Below are 19,462 nucleotides of genomic sequence, written 5' to 3' on the forward strand. Positions count from 1 at the left end.
TGCTTTGTCGTGAGTCAGCCTGCTCTCTCTGCCATAACTATCAAGGCCCATTTGAAGTGATTACTGTTGTGTAAAGTGGGAGAGTTTCACACGGGAGTAACATGACGAATCATTTGTATTCTTTTTTTCTACAAATCCCTCAGGAGACTGCTGGTTCATTCATCATGGCTGGCAGGCATTTGAAGCCATGGCTTTTGTCATGGATAGAGGACAAGGCCGTTTCCCCCAGCGGTTATGGAATTCCTCCGAGATGCTCCAGGTGACACTCTGTTGTTTTCAGTCAAGGATGAGAATGCTGAACCTTGACCTCGGAGGACGAAAGCAGGGAAATATGAGTGAGGATAAAATTCACAGGCAAGAGGAAAATTAGTGGTTATAAAATGTTAAGAGAGACATTTAAAGATAGCAAGGGAGTGGGAAAGAAATCGAAGGAAGGAGAGAGAGGGAGCTATAAAGGCAGTTGAGCAAGAGATAGGGAGCAGCAGATTTAGTCAACACAAAAGAAACTCCTACACACTCTCACTTGAGCCTGCACCTAAAGGCTTTGAAGGAGAAAGGAGATAGAGAGATATCCAGGCCATCTTCTAACTGTCTCTCATCTCTTCTTTTCTTTCTCTTTGTCATTCTGTCTGCTTCTTCTTGTATCTCTGCCCAGGCCGGTCTCATTAAAATTTCGTAGGAAATGCTACTAAAAGTAATGCACTAGAGTTCGTATGAATTCCACTAAATCGTGAGTCAGGAGGCTGGGGACACGTGACCTATGCGCTTCTCTCTCTTCGTGAAAACAAAAAACATGGCGGACTTTCATGTAACCCTAACCCTAATATGAAAAATACATATGAAGTCTGCACCACGGTGATTCAGTAGAGTGACAGACGCAGGAATAAGCTGTCCCTCAACCAGCTGGTCTGGGAACGGAGGACCCTGTAGCGCCTCCCAGAGGGAAGGAGGGCAAACAGTCTTAGGCTGGGTTATGAGAAATTGGGTTGTTAATGAACAAAGATGTCTCTAACTTGGTCCAAAGCAAACATACATATTTTGACCATAGTATTGAAGTTATCCTTCAAAATGTTTACCCTCATTAATGCGGTTAAACTATTTTTACCCTGTTAAAGGGATTTTTAGCAGTTTTTCTTTACTCTTGCTGAGGGTTAAGGACAGAGGATGTCACACCATGTTAAAGCCCTATAAGACGAATTGTGATTCGTGAATATGGGCTATACAAATCAAATTTGATTGATTGATTGATTCAAGGGTACCCGAGGGTACAAACCCCGAACAACAAGAAGCGAGAAAGTACAATTTCTTCAAAAATAAAGCAAAACTACGAGGTGCTATAAGTAAGTTCCATTTAAGTGCTACTAGATTGTTAGTTTAAAAAAAGATGGCCCGCGGGCCGTAGTTTGGACACCCCTGGCTTACAGGATGGAAACTAAATATGCAACAGACATGGTATGAACTGTTTTGGAAAGGTCTTGAACTCTACTAGCATAGCCCAATGCAAAACTATGGGAGGCGCCACTGAGTAGGCCAAAAACCTTGAAAAAACTAGATTTTACCATTTCATTAGTTGTGCATGTGACTGAGGAAGCAAGGACAAAGACAGTCGTCGATTCAGTTCTCTGTTCCAGCAGAGAGACATTTCCCTTTGATTGTGGTTTCAAAAGTTCAACAAAAGAGGTAAAAGGATCAAATGAGAAATGAGACTAGGTAAAAAATGTAGGTAGAACCTTTCACATTTATCTTGCGTCTCCCCTAGAAACTACCTAGAAAAGTTAGACTAGTAGAATGTCTTATAACAATCTAATGTATATATCATAATATAGGAAGAGTATTTTTACTTTAATGTATTGAAAAGCAAGGCATGCTATCAATAAGAAAGCAGATCTGAGGAGACTTGAGGAAGAATAAAGCTATGAGGAATTTTCCCTCCTCCACAAAAGGAACACATTTAACTCAACCATGTGGGAGAAGAATGAATCCAAAACTGCTCGGTTTCAGTGGAAAGCAGAAAGTGAATAATCTTTAGATGACAGTGTGGTTAGCCCAAATACTTCATTACAAACTACCGTAATAATCCTGTTGGTGCTCACCATTACAATCATCAAACCTCCTCACTGTCAATTAGGTGCGAAGGTGTGTGTGTGTGTGTGTGTGTGTGTGTGTGTGTGTGTGTGTGTGTGTGTGTGTGTGTGTGTGTATGTGCTGTCAGAGATACCATTAAGGACAGGATTCACGGACCTTGCAGAAGACACCCATTATTTTCACCCAAATCAGATATCCAGCAAAAAAACAAAGGCATTTCTCTGCAGGTAAAGGACAAAGCCTCACTGTCATAAATTTAAAAGCTGTCACAGCTGAATACTATCTCATTGTCATCGTGACCATAATCGTGAAAGTAATGTCAGATCCTGTATCGAGGTGTCAAGCTGATCGTGGATCCTGATGGTGGCAGTGGATCATGACAATGGATTGTGGACTATGATGGCATCTAATTGTAGTGGTGGATCCTGATCCTGGTGGACTATTATATTCAACAAGACTATTTGATATACACTATTTCTACTCAGGAACTCTACCATTACTGACAATAACAATTCATTTACTTTCCATCATGTTACAAGCTGTTTATTTTATCAATTTTGTAAAGACTCCTATTTTACGTGGCATCTATTGCACTTCTGTCCGTCCTGGGAGAGGGATCCCTCTCAAGTGGCTCTCTAAGAGTTTGTACGTTTTGTTTTCCCTTCGCCTTTTTATTAGTTTTTCCTTACTCTTGTTGAGATTTGAGGGCAGAGGATGTCACACCTTGGCAAGCCCTATGAGACAAATTGTGATTTGTGAATATGGGCTATACAAATAACATTTGATTTGAATTGATTATGCTATAGGGACAAGGGCGGCTGTGGCTGAGGGGTAGAGTGGTCCTCCTCCAACCTGAAGGTTTGCAGTTCGATCCCCAGTCTGACCCAACTGCATGCCGAAGTGTCCTTGGGCAAGATACTGAACCCTGAATGGCCCCCCATAGAATAACAAAGTGCTGCGAATAGATGCACTGTATGAATGTATTGTGTGAATGGGTGTATGTAAAACTGTACTGTAAAGAGCTTTGAGTGGTCATCAAGACTAGAAAAGCTCTATATAAATACAAAACCGCTTACCATAGGAAAGGCATATTGTTGCCTACATGGGATTATATTGCAAGCTACTCACTGAAAGGAAATATGATGAGAAATAATCTGAATGATACTGATCACAAACGTTGAGGAATCACAGCGAGCAGAGGTTTAACAATAAGTCCCTGCTGGATGAGGATATGAAAGACTAAATGGGATTATAATTGTAACACAACATTCCCACACAGCCATAGATTAATCAAGTGAGGCTCATTAATAGGAAACTTTGAAATGTCACAATACTGCATTCAGCAGTGTGCCTGTGTGTTTTCAAGGCCGTCACTAAGCTTTCCAAATCCTCCAAATCTGCCATCTGAGAGTGTAGAGGATCTGTAGAGGCGTATGTAGTGATATAATGCCATCACACATGGAGTACAGGAAAGGTATTAAAGCCCTAAAAGAGTTCAGGAAAAGATGTGCTGTGTGTGAATACAGTATTAAAGTACCAATCTGTACAGGTTCAATCCATGTTTAGGCTTATGTTTGCTCCAATTGCTGGGAGAAATAAATAGTAATGATGTATCAGTGTGCTGGCTTCCTAGGAGTAAAAATCAAGAAGAGTTCCTATTTGCACTTACCCTGCGGTTATATGTTTCCAAACAGCAAGTATGGAATTGCTTCCAATGATCTTAAATCTATTTTCAAACAAGCCAAAGCCGTTCTCTTGAACAGGGCGGGCAGTAAATGACACCAGTGAGTGGAGAGACTGTAATGATCACATCAGTGCAGCCGGGGGGAGCAATAACTGCTATTACTTTACCATGGCTACTTAGCAATTGTACTGTGCTGGAAATTGATCTGAATTACACAATAAATGCAGACACGATTATGCACAAAACACTGAAAGGGTTGAAGTAGAACATATTGTATACAATATATAGAGACAGTAAAGTTAGTGCAGAAGTCTCTTAAGGCATTTTCATGAAAACAAAGAACTTCAAGAGTATGTATCATGCAGAGTTGTAATCCAGTCCATCTATTGGAATGGATTACAACTGTATCAGTTGATCTTTATAAAATACATAGAGTAGAGCAGATGTCCTCCAACCTGAAGGTTGGCAGTTCGATCCCCAGTCTTCCCCATCTGCATGCCGAAGTTTCCTTGGACAAGATGCTGAACCCCGGATTGCCCCTCATAGAACAACAAAGTGCTGCTAATAGATGCACTGTATGAATGTGTGTGTGAATGGGTGAATGTAAAACTGTACTGTAAAGCGCTTTTAGTGGTCATCAAGACTAGAAACCTAACCATTTTGTGTTGCAGCCAGTGTCCTCTTCAGTAAATGTTGGGCACTTACACAGTAAAAGCAAGTCTGCTCTGCTTGATATTTACTGTATATATGTATATGTATTTATTTTGGCCAGTCTTGTGAGCCCTTGCACTTTATTGTGCAACATAAATTACTACAGGTATACTGTCTTATAGTACATGTCTTTCATGGGCTTGTGATCTTAATTTTGTTTCAACTTGATTTTACTGCCACTAGTCCTCCCCTGCTCCTGTCTGGATGTGTTTTTCGTGTGATGGTTACTTAGAGACTCCCTCTCCTCCAGGAGCTGCGCCTCGCCCCTCGGTACCATGCGATGAGATCACTTCTGGAGGGCGGTGCAGAGGGAGAGCTACGTGTTGCTGATAGATAGAATGGAGAGAGAGAGAGAGAGCGAGAGCGAGAGAGCGAGAGAGAGAGAGAGATGGGAATTCCCTCGCACAAACAAAAGCGTCGGCCAGGGCGTGTATCATCTTCTGCGTCTCATACCTGTGGCTGAAGATGTGAAAACCTGTCATACGCAGTACCATGCTTCAACAAGCCAGATATATTAGAGGGAGGGACATCATTTATTTTTTCTTTGAGGAGGCAACATCATATTTGACATCGTGCTGAATGGGAACAGGCTTCCCTTTCCTCTGCTGAAGCTGAGACAATCAACCTGACGCACAGACGCGTCTGTCTGGCGGACCCATGTCTCTGCCTTTATTTCATAACATGCCTCATTTCCTCCACCCAAACAGCAATATGCAATCTACGGAGTAGAAACGCAGAGGAGTCTTGTAGGAGGATTCAGGGAACCAGCATCGCTGTAAAGTAAGTTGCATGTGTGTTTGTTTCAACGAAGACATATATCTGCCCTTCTAGTTACTGTTTGGAATTTGTTACTGTTTTGGTCCAACAAAAATTGGCATAATTTCTGTGTTTCACTTTTAAGACCATCTGTGTCATGTCTCTCTTCAGACATGACAGGTCACGTCCTGGGGGAACCGCGCTGCGGGGCTCACTTGGATAACAACGCCGCCATCCACATCAATGTGGGCGGCTTCAAGAAGCGTCTCCTGTCCGACACTCTCTCTCGGTTCCCCGAAACGAGGCTTGCGCGTCTGCTCCACTGTCAGTCCAAAGAATCCATACTGGAGCTGTGCGACGACTACGACGACACAGAGAAGGAGTTTTATTTCGACAGGAACCCGGCTCTCTTCCCTTACGTGCTCAATTTCTACAACACGGGGCGGCTGCATGTCATGGCCGAGCTGTGCATCTTCTCCTTCAGCCAGGAGATAGAGTACTGGGGCATCAACGAGTTCTTCATCGACTCCTGCTGCAGCAGCGCCTACCACTGTAAGAAAATTGTCCAAGAGCGAGAGGACTGGGAGGAACGGAGCGATGAAGGCAGCACCACCTCATCTTTTGACGAGCTGTTGGAGTTTTACAACGACGCCACCAAGTTCGACAAGCAGCTGCTCGGGAGCGCACGGAGGCGCATCTGGTTAATGCTAGATAACCCGGGCTACTCTGTGCCCAGCCGCCTCATCAGCATCCTCTCTATCATTGTGGTGCTTGGCTCCATAGCCACTATGTGCATGAACAGTATGAGCGAGTTCAGCCTGTTGGACAGCGAGGGGCAGCCCACGGAGGACCCGCGTTTCGAGATTGTGGAGCACTTTGGCATCGGCTGGTTCACTCTGGAGCTGGTCGCCCGGTTCGTGGTGGCGCCAGATCTACTACATTTTTTCGAGCACCCGTTAAACGCTATAGACTTGGTGTCCATACTTCCGTTTTACCTGACACTCCTAATTAACCTGGTGGTGGAGAGCAGCCCGGCGCTCGCCAACCTTGGACGCGTTGCGCAAGTGCTGAGGCTGATGAGGATTTTCCGCATCTTGAAACTGGCCCGTCACTCTACAGGGCTGCGCTCCCTGGGGGCCACCCTCAGGAACAGCTACAAAGAGGTGGGCCTGTTGCTTCTCTACCTGGCAGTCGGAGTTTCGTTTTTCTCTGTCATGGCTTACACGGTGGAGAAAGAGGACAGCGAGGATCTCTCCACCATCCCGGCTTGCTGGTGGTGGGCCACCGTCAGCATGACCACCGTTGGGTACGGAGACGTGGTACCAGTGTCCATTGCGGGCAAGCTGACCGCCTCGGCGTGCATCCTGGCTGGGATATTGGTAGTAGTGCTTCCGATTACGCTTATTTTCAATAAATTCTCCCTGTTCTACAAGAGACAAAAGCAGCTGGAGATCGCAATGAGGAGCTGTGATTTCGACGAGGGGATAAAAGAGGTGCCCTCGGTCAACCTACGGAACTATTATGCTCACAAAGTGAAATCCTTGATGGCGAGCTTGTCAAACATGAGTCGGAGTTCACCCAGTGAACACAGTCTGAATGAATCAATCCACTGAAACACTTTGCTCAGGGGCGCCCGGTCACGTTGGGTGACACAGCTGCATGGGGAGCTGTCCGGGGTGCTGAAGCACACCTCCCTTCTGACCGTTTGCCTCTAGCTCAGTGCAATAATGTGTTGATCTATATGTCAGTGACAATGAGAATATAAGCAACTGTACAGGACAGCCTGAATATAATATCTCACTGTGCATCGACATGGTCCCTCACCCAACAAGCCCAAAATAAAAACGGTTTAAAAAGACAGAGGATTCTTGTTGACAGTCCTAGAAGGTGCCACACTATTGTCCACCCTCCAGCTATACTTGTCGTGATGCAATCTGTCTGAAAGTAACTCTAGCTGCATATTTTTTATTTTGAAAGAGTGTTGACATGTAATTGTGGTGTTGCAACAAGACGATTTAAAATGTGTTGTTCCAAGGGAGAGTGTATTAAACAAGAAAAAAATAACACACTTTCTTGATTTTTGTATGTGCAGAACAAGGGTCTCCCAGTCTTCCTAAGTGTGTCTTATTGATTGAGATAATACATGTAAGCCTGACGGGGTAAAGAGGGTTTTATATGAGTGGCTGACACAATATCTGAAACGGTTTGACAGGCATTGCAACAACATTCAGAGATGACATGTTGAATGCATTTTGTTCTTCTAAGGATTTTATTTTTCTGGCTGCATCACAATTTCAGTTATTTACTGAATAGATTTTCCTAATAAAATGTCCAGTATTTAACAATTAATTGACAGCAACATATGTATTATCAAAACAGTATGAATGTATCAAATCTACAGATACACATTATGGGCACTAAAACTTTTTGCTTTATTTGACAGAACAAATGCAGACATACTAGGTGCGTACCAGTGCCTTTAGAGAATACAGTTCACATAGACCTACTCTTTCCTTTCACAGTATCTGATGTAAAACCTTTGTCTCCTTTCCTCAAACTTAGGATGCAAATGGCAGAGAGAACCTGCATAAGCCTCCTTTTATCAAGTCTGATCTATTCCACTGGGGCAGAGGGAAGTCATGCAGACCCTCTCCCTGCCTGTGGTCACTGGTGCAATAAACAGCCCTCTCAGGGACGCAGTAGCAGGAATTCAACAGAGAGCACTCACTTAGTGGCATTGATTTCAGTTTAAAGAATGAAGAGTCATTTGATACAAGTTTGCTTCAACTCTAAAAAGTCAATACTTTAGTCATTTCACAATTTTGTACTGTCAAGTACACTTCATTTCAGAGCTTTAATATAAAGATAATTTTAATTTGCAGCCAGTTGTTAAAATGAGAAACATTTTTTTTTATTCTGTGGTGAATCTTCATGATTGTGTTTGGAAAAACCCAGTGGCAGAATCTTCTTCAATAGGTTTTCTGTAATTACAGGTTATTTATACATTTATTTATTTATTTATTTTTTTTTAAATGTGTTTATTATTTTCCAGAATGAAAAAGGAACACAGGACAAACAAAAATGAAAAGGATAAGAAAAAAAAGACCCACCCCAAACTAACAGGATCAGCACATCCTAGTAAAGAATTAACAGAAGCCACAGTCATGACAATAAATTAAACATACAAATTTACAAAAGACTACACAAAGTGAAGAGTAAACTAGCAGATACACACAGCAGGCGTTTCACAATGATCCATACTTTGGTCCTTTCCTTGAAACAGTTGCAGTACAGGGTCCCACATCCTATCAAATATGTCTCCCCTGTCTTCATTATGAAGTCTCAGTCGCTCCAGGTGAAGCATATTTGCCATTTCTCTCAACCACTGATCGTACGTGGGTGCAATGTCAGACTTCCACCCACGAAGAATTATCTTCTTCGCGATCACAGTTCCAAATAGGATAGCTTTTTTCTCATATTTATTGGCAGAAGACAAAGGGGTGGTTGCCCCGAGAATGGCTACAAATGGATCCGGCTCCCAACATTTCCCGTAAGCCGTAGAGAAGCAGTGAAAAATACTTTTCCAGTATGTGTACAGTTTGCTGCATAACCAAAAAGAATATTTATACATTTATATTTATTTCACTAACTTAAGTAATCAATCAAACGTATGTGATTCATTCACCGAGGGACAATTTGAAATGCATTGTCCCAAGTTAAATATGTGTAGACAATAGTATTGTTGATCAGGCTTAAATTAATCAAAAATCTACAAATCACATCATACAATATTAGAGAGAGGCACATAGGTCGACCATTACTGTATTACTGGTTATTTTTTAACTGTATTTCTGATGAGGTCATTTGAAATTATATTTATTCTCTGAGGCCGGTTACATCAGTCTCTTCTTGTTTACTCCCGATCCTTTAAAGCCTTTTTCCCAGGGGGTAAATCCAGGGCACCACAGCAGCTGCAAAGTAACATGGTAATTAAATCAGCAGATTTGTACAATAACAACAGGTGATATTTTAACATGTCAAAAAAGGCATACCCCCCCCCCACCAAAGAACAGTAGCCAATTTTCCCCATCTTTGGGAGAGCAAGGTTATTACAGAATTTTTTTGGGGGGGAATTACAGTAACAAGATTAGTGGATTTAGCCAAAGTCAGGGCTTTCTATTTGTGTGTGGTTCTCTGTAACTCCTGAGGAGGAAGACGGAGATGTCCGGCTCTACCACAGCCTTCCCTTGTCTCGATGTATCATTAATTACCCTGTTACTGTGATAATGGATTTAAGGAACGCCTGAGGACAGATGGCAGATCAGATCATCAGAGGAAGGCCAAGGTTGAAGAATGGCACGGTATGCTTTCTTCAATTCCAGTGTCCAGCAGTGCTTAAACCCAGTCCAATATTTATTTTCTACGTTTCGACACAAACATTTTTTGTCATCATGCAGAAAGATAAAGGCATATTGGGAGTATTTTTTAATCATCTAAGCCTTACAGGTGTAATTGATAATTCGGGCTACTTTTAGTAGCAAGTTAATTAATAACATAAAATGTATTGTGATCTTGGTAAAGTTGAAATAAAGTGTGTTGTGAACAAAGACAAGTGAAGAACAACATGAAAATGTGTTCTTCAGGCTTATTAATGCAGAGCTGACAGGAATAGCAACTACATGGTGTATGTGCTTCCATGTGTGTGTTGTTGTGTGCTCTGTACACAAACATGGCAGACAGCGTGTCTAATGGGGAACTTATTGAAGCTGCCAGAATAAGCGTCATCTCCAGTCTGTTCTGTATTGCCGATATAAAACTGTTACTAAGCAGGTGTTCAATGTTGTAGCACATTACCATCTGTTACTATCGCTTTGCTTGGAGGACTGTGGGGGAAGATTTTATATTTTTTCTTGTCAACACCCCTACACAGACACACACACAAACACACACACATACACACTCTCTGCCTCCTACCAGCGTGTATGATCGCTGAACATCTCCAGAAATAATCTCTCAGTGCATGGATCATGGCAGAACAAATTATCATCTACAGATCTAATCCAGAATGCAGGTAATGACAACCAATCATGGCTGATAAGAAAAATAATTACAAAGTCTATATCTGAGTGGAGTCAGGGTATACTTCTCTTTCCACATGGCTTTTGCATTATTTACCATTCTGGCATGTTTATTTCTGAGTTAATGAATTCTATTGGGTATTTCTTTATCTTATAAAGATCAAGACATTTATGCTGACCTGCCACCACCAACAGTGCATGGAATAAAATAGAAGATATATTGGATAGAAACTTCCCTATTCTCAACTAGGCTCTGAGTGCTCAATACAGCCCAGCGGTGCTCTGAGCTAAATGCTAATGCAAAATATTGACATGTTTAAAATGACATACTGAGCTGTTCACAATGATAACAAATTCATAATTCATACAAACGTGAATGTCTGCACCAACCGTATCACTCTTCTACACCTAAATTGGCAAGTTTATGCAGGTTTTTGAAACACAGGTAAACCTGCCAAAAAGTATTCCTGTAGAGGTTTGCTTCATGTTCAATGTCTAAACTTTTTTTTTTTTTTTTATAATTATAATTTTTATTGAGCAGCAATGATACAAAGTGAGAACATAAAATAGATATTTTACAATGCTCACATTTTTCCAATTTTTTACATTTTACATTAACCCCCCAGCCCTTCTTCCGCATACCCACCCACACCTCGTTCTCCTGTAGAGGTCCCACCCCTATCTGTCTCTAGGTAAAGGAAAAAGAAAAAAGAGAAAAGAGAAAAGATAAAAGGAAACAAAAATAAAAACTAGGAACAAAACAAAACAAAAAAAAACACAGAGTAAATTAAAGAAAAGCTAACATTCTGGGAATGTTCAATGTCTAAACTTGAGGCGCTCTCTCACTTGTTGTTTGCCAAATTAGAGCTGGAGTCCGTAACACAGTCATTTTACGTCAAAGTGAATACTGATTGAATCCTTTCCCATTGCAGACAAAAGCCAGATATTGATAGTTTTTTGACCAGTGAAAAAGGGGCGTTATATACGGTATGTACCTTCATGACAATGTGTGCAACATTTGCACGAGAGGACAAGTCGGTGATCACCAGAGTCTTCAGGATTCATCCTCTAGGAACCATGAATGTCTCCACAAAAATGCATATGACATAGATGATCAGTCTAGACCGAGTGACCAGCTGACGAACATCATTATTGCCTCCCCGCCAGCGTAGCTAAAATATCTAATTTCATTATCTCAGGACATGGGGTTGGGGTTGATTTGAGTATATTACTTTTCTTATGTCTTATATTGGGAGTACCTAAGTCAAAATGTTGCAGTTTATCAAATATCAAATTAAATACTGGCTCAGACTAAAAGCATGTCACCTTGTGGGAAGCCTCTCGCTGTGTCACCAGACAACCTTCACGGGCAACAGGAGAATCTGAAAACATTAAGTGACGCATCCACAGAGATACATTTTTTGGGGGATTTAAATCACCGAAGTGGTCCCATAGAAGTCTAATGTGCAGCAGAAGATATATTATTTTACGGATGGTAACGAGAAGAAACGCTCTCTTCTAAATGCAAGTAGCTGGGCTGACCCACTCCTCAGTGATTTCATGAATCTTTACATCCGGGAAGACTTTGTTGCCCCTATAAACTGTAACTATATATAACATCTAGCAAAAGAAGGCAAAACCCTGGGATTTACAGTAAGTGACAATCAGTGCTTTCACAACAATCAGGCCTAAGATTCTCAAACAGTTTCATATTGCACTTTTAGATCTTACTCATCCAACTCTATGTTCTGCAAATAAGGCAGTTCATCCCACAGGGTACATGAGGGGAAATTAGTTGTTGGATCAAATCCTGTGGTGTATTACAGTTTTTCACAATTGTTAACACACGTTTTTCAAAACAATAATGGCTTTCTCAAAACTGCACACAGACAACTGAAAACCTCACACACAAAATGCTAAACCTGACACTCCCTTTGCAAGATGACTCTTTGCCATCAAATCTCTTACCTGTTCACAAAATGGAACTCGTGTTTTCATTTGGTACACACAGCCATATTTTCAAATGACACACACATACCATTCATTGGGAACACACAACTAAGCATTTGCTTGCACACTATCAAGCATTTACAGCACACTGAAGTGCAAAATTGAAAACACAATCATCAAAATGGAACACACCATATGAATGAATGAGCCATTTCTCCTTTTGTAAAATGTCTCAGTTTAGGCCTACTTTTTTCATAGTCAAACATAAAACAGCAAACAAATATGCAGCATAAAAAGGTTTATTTCGGTACACACAGAGAACAGTACAGAACTGTAAACCGGCCTACTCAACCCCCCCCCCCCCCCCTTCACAAAAATTACAGTTTTTCACAATCGTTAACACACGTTTTTCAAAACAATAACGGCTTTCTCAAAACTGCACACAGAAAACTAAAAACCTCACACACACAATGCTGACAGGCCTCGACACTCACGTCGCCACAGGCCTCCTCCATGGCCTGGAGCAGTGGGACCCGGTCCTGTGGGTTCCGTTCATATACAGTGCCTTGCATAAGTATTCACCCCCCTTGGACTTTTTCCCATTATGTACTGTTACTAACTGGAATTCAAATAGACTTAAATAAACTTTTTCCCGTTTGATCAACAAAACATGCATAGTACTTTGGAGGTGCAAAATAAATTTTATTGTGACACAAACAATAATGAGAACAAAAAAGTTGACATCTGTTGGGTGCATAAGTATTCACCCCCCTGTGTCCATACTTGGTAGAACCCCCTTTCGCTGCAATTACAGCTGCAAGTCTTTTGGGGTATGTCTCTACCAGCTTTGCACATCTAGAGATGGAAAGGTTTGTCCATTCTTCTTGGCAAAAAAGATGAAGCTCAGTCAGATTGGATGGAGACCGTCTGTGAACCGCAATCTTCAAGTCTTGCCATAGATTCTCTATTGGATTGAGGTCTGGGCTTTGGGCCATTTTAAGACATTAACATTCTTTAATCCAAACCATTCCTTTGTAGCTCTGGCTGTATGTTTAGGGTCATTGTCCTGCTGGAAGATGAACCTCCGCCCCAGTCTCAAGTCTTTTGCAGACTGCATCAGATTTTCTTCAAGGATTTCCCTGTATTTGGCTCCATCCATCTTTCCCTCTATTCTGACCAGTTTCCCTGTACCTGCTGACGAGAAGCATCCCCACAGCATGATGCTACCACCACCATGTTTCACTGTTGGGATGGTGTGCTCAGGGTGATGGGCAGTGTTGAGTTTTCGCCACACATAGCGTTTTGCATTGAGGCCAAAAAGTTCAATTTTGGTCTCATCTGACCAGAGCACCTTCTTCCACATGTTTGCTGTGTCTCCCACATGGCTTCTGGCAAACTCCAAACGGGATTTTTTATGGATCCCTTTCAACAATGGCTTTCTTCTTGCCACTCTTCCATAAAGGCCAGATTGGTGGAGTAGACGACTAATAGTTGTCCTGTGGACAGATTCTCCCACCTCAGCTGTGGATCTCTGCAACTCCTCCAGAGTAACCATGGGCCTCCTGGTTGCTTCTCTGATTAATTTTCTCCTTGTCCGACTCTTCAGTTTGGGTGGACGGCCTCCTCTTGGTAGGTTTGCGGTTGTGCCATATTCTTTCCATTTTCTTATGATGGATTTTATGGTGCTCAGAGAGATGTTCAAAGCTCTGGATATTTTTTTATAACCTAACCCTGCTTCATATTTCTCCACAACTTTATCCCTGACCTGTTTGGTGAGCTCCTTGGTCTTCATGATGCTGTTTGTTCAGTAATGATCTCCAACAAACTCTGAGTCCGTCACAGAACAGGTGTATTTATACTGAGATTAAATTGCAGACAGGTGGACCCTATTTACTAATTATGTGACTTGCAAATGTGACTTGTGAATGCAATTGGTCGCACCAGATCTTTGTTAGGGGTTTCACAGTAAAGGGGGTGAATACATATGCACTCAACACTTTTCAGATTTTTATTTGTAAATAATTGTGAAATCCATGTAATATTTCCCCCCACTTCCAAATGATGCACTATTTTGTGTTGGTCCATTACATAAACTCACGATGAAATAAATTTTAATCTGTGGTTATACCATGACAAAATGTAGAAAAGTCCAAAGGGGGTGAATACTTATGCAAGGCACTGTACCTTCCACCTCCAAGCTGAAAATAATTCCTCAATGGGATTCAGGAAAGGAGAATAAGGTGGAGGGTATAGAATGGAAAAATGTGGGTGGTCCTGGAACCACTCCCGCACTTGAAAGCTCACATTGTCCCGGATGACAACGTGATTGATCCACTGTGGGTCATCTGTCTGGTCAGGTGGTACCAGCAGGTCATGCAGGCCATCCAGGAAGACGAGGAGACGGGCAGCGTTATAGGCCCCTAGGTGGGCATGATGGTGCAACATCCCATGGTGATTCATTGCAGCACACATTGTGATGTTCCCATCACGCTGGCCGGGGACCTCAACCTTCACCAGGTTGAATCCCACATCATCAATAAAGATGTACTGGTACAACACATGAGCTGTGTCATGCTCCTGGATCAGCATGAGAATGCAAGTTACAGTATGGACACAGAGAGGTCAACACAGTGGGCTACAGTGAGACACTGTAGAAAAGGAACAATATTGGATTACAGGTACAATACATGCATGTGTCAGTGCTGAATGTTTGTACTTACAAGCACAAACTCTCACCATAACTCCTGGATGGCTGTGTTCCGTTCAAATGGGAGCCTGTACACTTGTTTCATCAGCATGGCATTCCTATGAAGAATACAGTCCAATGACGGTCTGGACGTTTTGTAAATGTAGCATGGTCAGCCAGGATCCTAGTTTATATTTGTCTGAGTGTGATAGAGTTGTTCTCACGAACCATATCTACAATGTCAGTGTCCTGTTCGGCTGTGTAAATGCTGTGAAATTGCTCAACAGACCTGAATGTTTAGAGATTTGAGTATTTGTGTGTTGTAGGTTGATGCTTTGAGATTTTACTTGAGAAGTGTGTGCAACAACTGAACATTGTGTGTAGTGTTTTGACAACAAGGTGATGTGTAATTGACATCAGAGTGTAAACAAGGAAAGTCAGAGTCTAATGCAGATAAGGGAGTGTGAAGTAGTGCCAAATTGGGTCGAGTGATTGGTACATGAAGTGAAGGTTGTGCAAATTGTGCCGAATTTTCGCTTTTTGTGTGTTAACAACTGAGAAAAACTGTAAGAATATGTTTCCGGCAGATCATTGAGAATGATTTTGATTAAGGTAAACTGAACTATAAGTATTTCTCACTACACTGCTGCTCCCACAAGTGATACAGAGTCAGACTGACGTAGATCCATTATTACGCTTGGATGGGTGGTGGGGGTGTCGAGAAAAAAGGACAGACACAATCTGACTTTTCCTAAAGTGAGAGGAGCAACGGATAGGAGATGCATACAGATCACTTCTCTGTCAGTCTATGTGTGTGATGGGTTATGGTGGCTACGTGTTTGCATGTATATGGAGTTTGTTTTCCTCCAAGATGTGCCAAGAACAGCAGGGCAGCAGTTTGATTTGTAAAGCCTTAACAGGAGTGTGTCTGAGAGCCTAGGTGGAAGTGCACCTGAGCAGGGTGGGATGACGATAGCAAACCCTCAATAAAACCCTGATATCTCAAGGTTTGTACTTTAAGAAAAAAAAAATGATATGTGTTCTGCAACAATAATACAAGAAATATGAGTGAAGGTAGAGGACTATCGAGCTACATTCAACCACGAGAATTGTGCATGATGCAGAGGTGGTGATGATATTAGTGTAGTTTAAGGACAAGAAAATAAATGGTGAAATAATCTACGTCAGTTAGTGCTGAAGGCCACATAGAAATACATGTTTTGTTTCTATTCATTTGAAGACTAAGCAGAGAAAAGATGATAGAGTTCAGATGCTGGATCAAAAGAAAATGCAGCTGTTGACAGGATTTGTGATCTGTGCAGTTGTCAGGTGACACCACACACACACCATGTGAGGATAAAAATGTATTGCAAGTAGCTGTGGGACATGACATAACATATTGTGAGACATGAAGGGAATATAATATCATAATGCCTCATTTCTGTTTCATAGAGCTGCAGTCCTACTCCTGTTTTTTCTTTCTATTCCCTTTACGCCATAGATTTTTCTTGATTTTCAAATTAAGAAATAGTGAGGGCTACATTCATTGCCCTGTATCATTGGGGAAGGGTAATAAATGCCCAATTTGTTATAATTGCAGTGCTGTACCTTGTATGGTGTGTTTTATTGTCTTGGAGATCTACCTGGTGTTAGAATTATACCATGCTGCAGCTGCTCCAGGGGGACCACACTGACTAAATCAAACTGATGTGGAAACAAATTGAGCTTCACCAGCCTGCTCTCTCCACTCCGTGAGTCATTCCTGTGTTTTTCATTTTAGTTACAGTTTTTTTCGATTGCTTAAACACGATTTTCAACACAGGGCCCGGTGTTTCAAACACTTAACACTATCAGCACAACCACACACCCAATCAGCAGAACACCTCAGATCCTTTGCAAAACTATACACTTATTTATCAAAACCATATTTTTTTACCATATGAAACACACATGCCTCATATGACTTAATTCTGTTTGAGCCAGTTACACACTGCTGTTGCTAACCTTAAACACTTTTAGCTATTCCAGTTCTCAGTCATTAGAGTTCTATAAGTGAAGTACTCTGAGAAAGTGCAAATATACAATAAATTCACCAAACACTACACAAGACCAATGCTGCAGTCCAATGAAGATTGAATTTATTTCTCTCCATATCCCCAAATCAGTCAACATGTCAACATGGAGAATCACAACAAAACATGTCCCAGTTTCCATGCTACTACAGGAGTGTGCATAACACTGTAAGCTCGAAAAATATCAGACAAGCAGAAAATTCTGTATCCAGTACAGGTTTCAATGAGGGGTACCTGAGCCTGGGGCCGGAGATCGTAAGCCCTCAACCGCCATGCCGAGAAAAACTCTTTGATTGGGTTTAGAGACGGAGAGTATGGTGGAAGGTATGGTACTGTAAACTGTGGATGGTGTTGAAACCAGTTCTGGACCAGAGCAGAGCGGTGGAATGACTCATTGTCCCAGATGACAATGGATTGCATCTGGTGCCTGTGGTTTACTGCTGTGACGATGTTGTGTAATCGGTCCAAACATTTGAGAATGTGAGGTGTGTTGTAAGGGCCCATGTTGGCGTGACGGAGGAGGACCCCATTTTGTGTAATGGCAGCACAAAGGGTGATGTTACCCCCACGTTGCCCTGGGACATTGATTATAGCCCCGTGGCCAATTATATTTCTGCCTCTCCTTTTGGATTTTGTCCTATGAACCCTGCCTCATCTATGGATATGAATTCATGCAATTTCCTTAACATCCATCTGTAAAACTCTCAGAAACACAGTGAAAGACAAGATTGTGTTGTTCAGCATAGGTCTGGAATACAGTAAATTTACATTATGAAAGTTATGTGTGCAGTATGCATCATCATACTGCAGCCGCAGCCTTCTCCTCCTCCGTGGATTCCCCCTCTCACCCTCACTCTTCTTCTTTTTTTAGCACAAGCTCCATTTTGGTTGAAAACAGGTGAACTCAGCTGATGCATTTTTAAAGTGCTTAAACCTGATTGGTGTGTCTACAATTAAGCAATCATGTATTTGCACACCTGATGGCTGTGTTGAACCAATTGGCCTATAGGGGTGGTCATTTGACAGGCAGTGCTTAGGAATTGCAAGGAGTAGACATCTTGATATACTTCTGTTTTTAATGTATACAAGTGTGTTTAGTGTTTTGCAGATCACTGTGTGTATTGTTTTGCAAAAAGTGTGAAGCTGACATTGTGCTTATAGTGGTGCAGATCTGGGCCCATGTTTTGCTCCTTGAGTGTCAGGTTTGATAATTGTGTTATACTTTTGATTTTGATTTTAATTAGTGTTTAGAACGTACTATTAGGGCCATATTCAAAATGAAATTTTAAGATTTAGAAAATAAATCACAGAGAGGGGTGTGTCTGTATGAACAGAGATAAGACTAAAAACCACAATGAAGTGGTTTTCAAGTTAAGAGAACTGGAGGAAGGAAATAATAAAAGCAATTAATACAGATAGAGTAAGAAATTCATCATATTGATTAAAGACGAAAAAGATGTTCTGATTTCAGGCAATGGGATTCACTCGCTGAATGTAGATGATTCAGCAACCTCAGATGAAAGAAGAGCCATTTGGAAGACGCTGATCATTATCGCACTGGAGGCAATAGGAGTGTGAATTTAAAAAAACAACTGAAGTATACAGATGGATGTCTTCCCATTATGGGTCATTATAGCTTCCTGTGGGCCAAATATCTACTAATGTGAGCGTGGAATGGAGCTGCGAATTTCTATTGTGCTTCTGTTACAAAAAGTTGTGTAAGTTGTATTATGTGGTTGTTCAGAACCATTATGTCTGTTTAATATTTTATACTAAGATAAGCATTTTGAAGCTGATCACAGGAGCAACAATCATATCATTTACATTTTTTTTCGATTGCATAAACACTACAATCAAAGGTATTACACAATTATCAAACCTTACACTCAAGGAGCAAAACATGGGCCCAGATCTGCACCACTATAAGCACAATGTCAGCTTCACACTTTTTGCAAAACAATACACACAGTGATCTGCAAAACACTAAACACACTTGTATACATTAAACACAGAAGTATAGCAAGATGTCAATTCCTTGCCCTTCCTAAGGACTGCCTGTCACATGACCACCCCATGAGCAAATTGGTTACAGTTTTTTACGATTGCATAAACACTAAAATCAAAAGTATTACACAATTATCAAAACCTGACACTCAAGGAGCAAAACATGGCCCAGATCTGCACCACTATAAGCACAATGTCAGCTTCACACTTTTTGCAAAAAAATACACACAGTGATCTGCAAAACACTAAACACACTTGTATACATTAAAAACAGAAGTATATCAAGATGTCACTTCCTTGCAATTCCTAAGCACTGCCTGTCAAATGACCACCCCTATGGGCCAATTGGTTAAACACAGCCATCAGGTGTTCAAACACATGATTGCTTAATTGTAGACACACCAATCAGGTTTAAGCACTTTAAAAATGCATCAGC

At 41.4% G+C, this 19,462-nt stretch overlaps 1 protein-coding gene across 1 annotated transcript; it reads left to right on the forward strand.

The window, feature by feature from the left end:
- The first annotated feature begins 5,409 nt into the window (after positions 1-5,409).
- On the forward strand, positions 5,410-6,849 carry LOC128449845 (potassium voltage-gated channel subfamily S member 2-like). Its single transcript, XM_053433172.1, has one exon. It carries the CDS (start codon positions 5,410-5,412, stop codon positions 6,847-6,849), a length of 1,440 nt encoding a protein of 479 aa, XP_053289147.1.
- Positions 6,850-19,462: the final 12,613 nt, after the last annotated feature.

Source organism: Pleuronectes platessa, chromosome 10 (assembly GCF_947347685.1).
Source record: "Pleuronectes platessa chromosome 10, fPlePla1.1, whole genome shotgun sequence".
Lineage (NCBI taxonomy): Eukaryota > Metazoa > Chordata > Actinopteri > Pleuronectiformes > Pleuronectidae > Pleuronectes > Pleuronectes platessa.

Bases quoted from the DNA above. Each gene is read 5' to 3' on its own strand.
- LOC128449845 (XM_053433172.1), top strand. From the start codon at position 5,410: ATGACAGGTCACGTCCTGGGGGAACCGCGCTGCGGGGCTCACTTGGAT.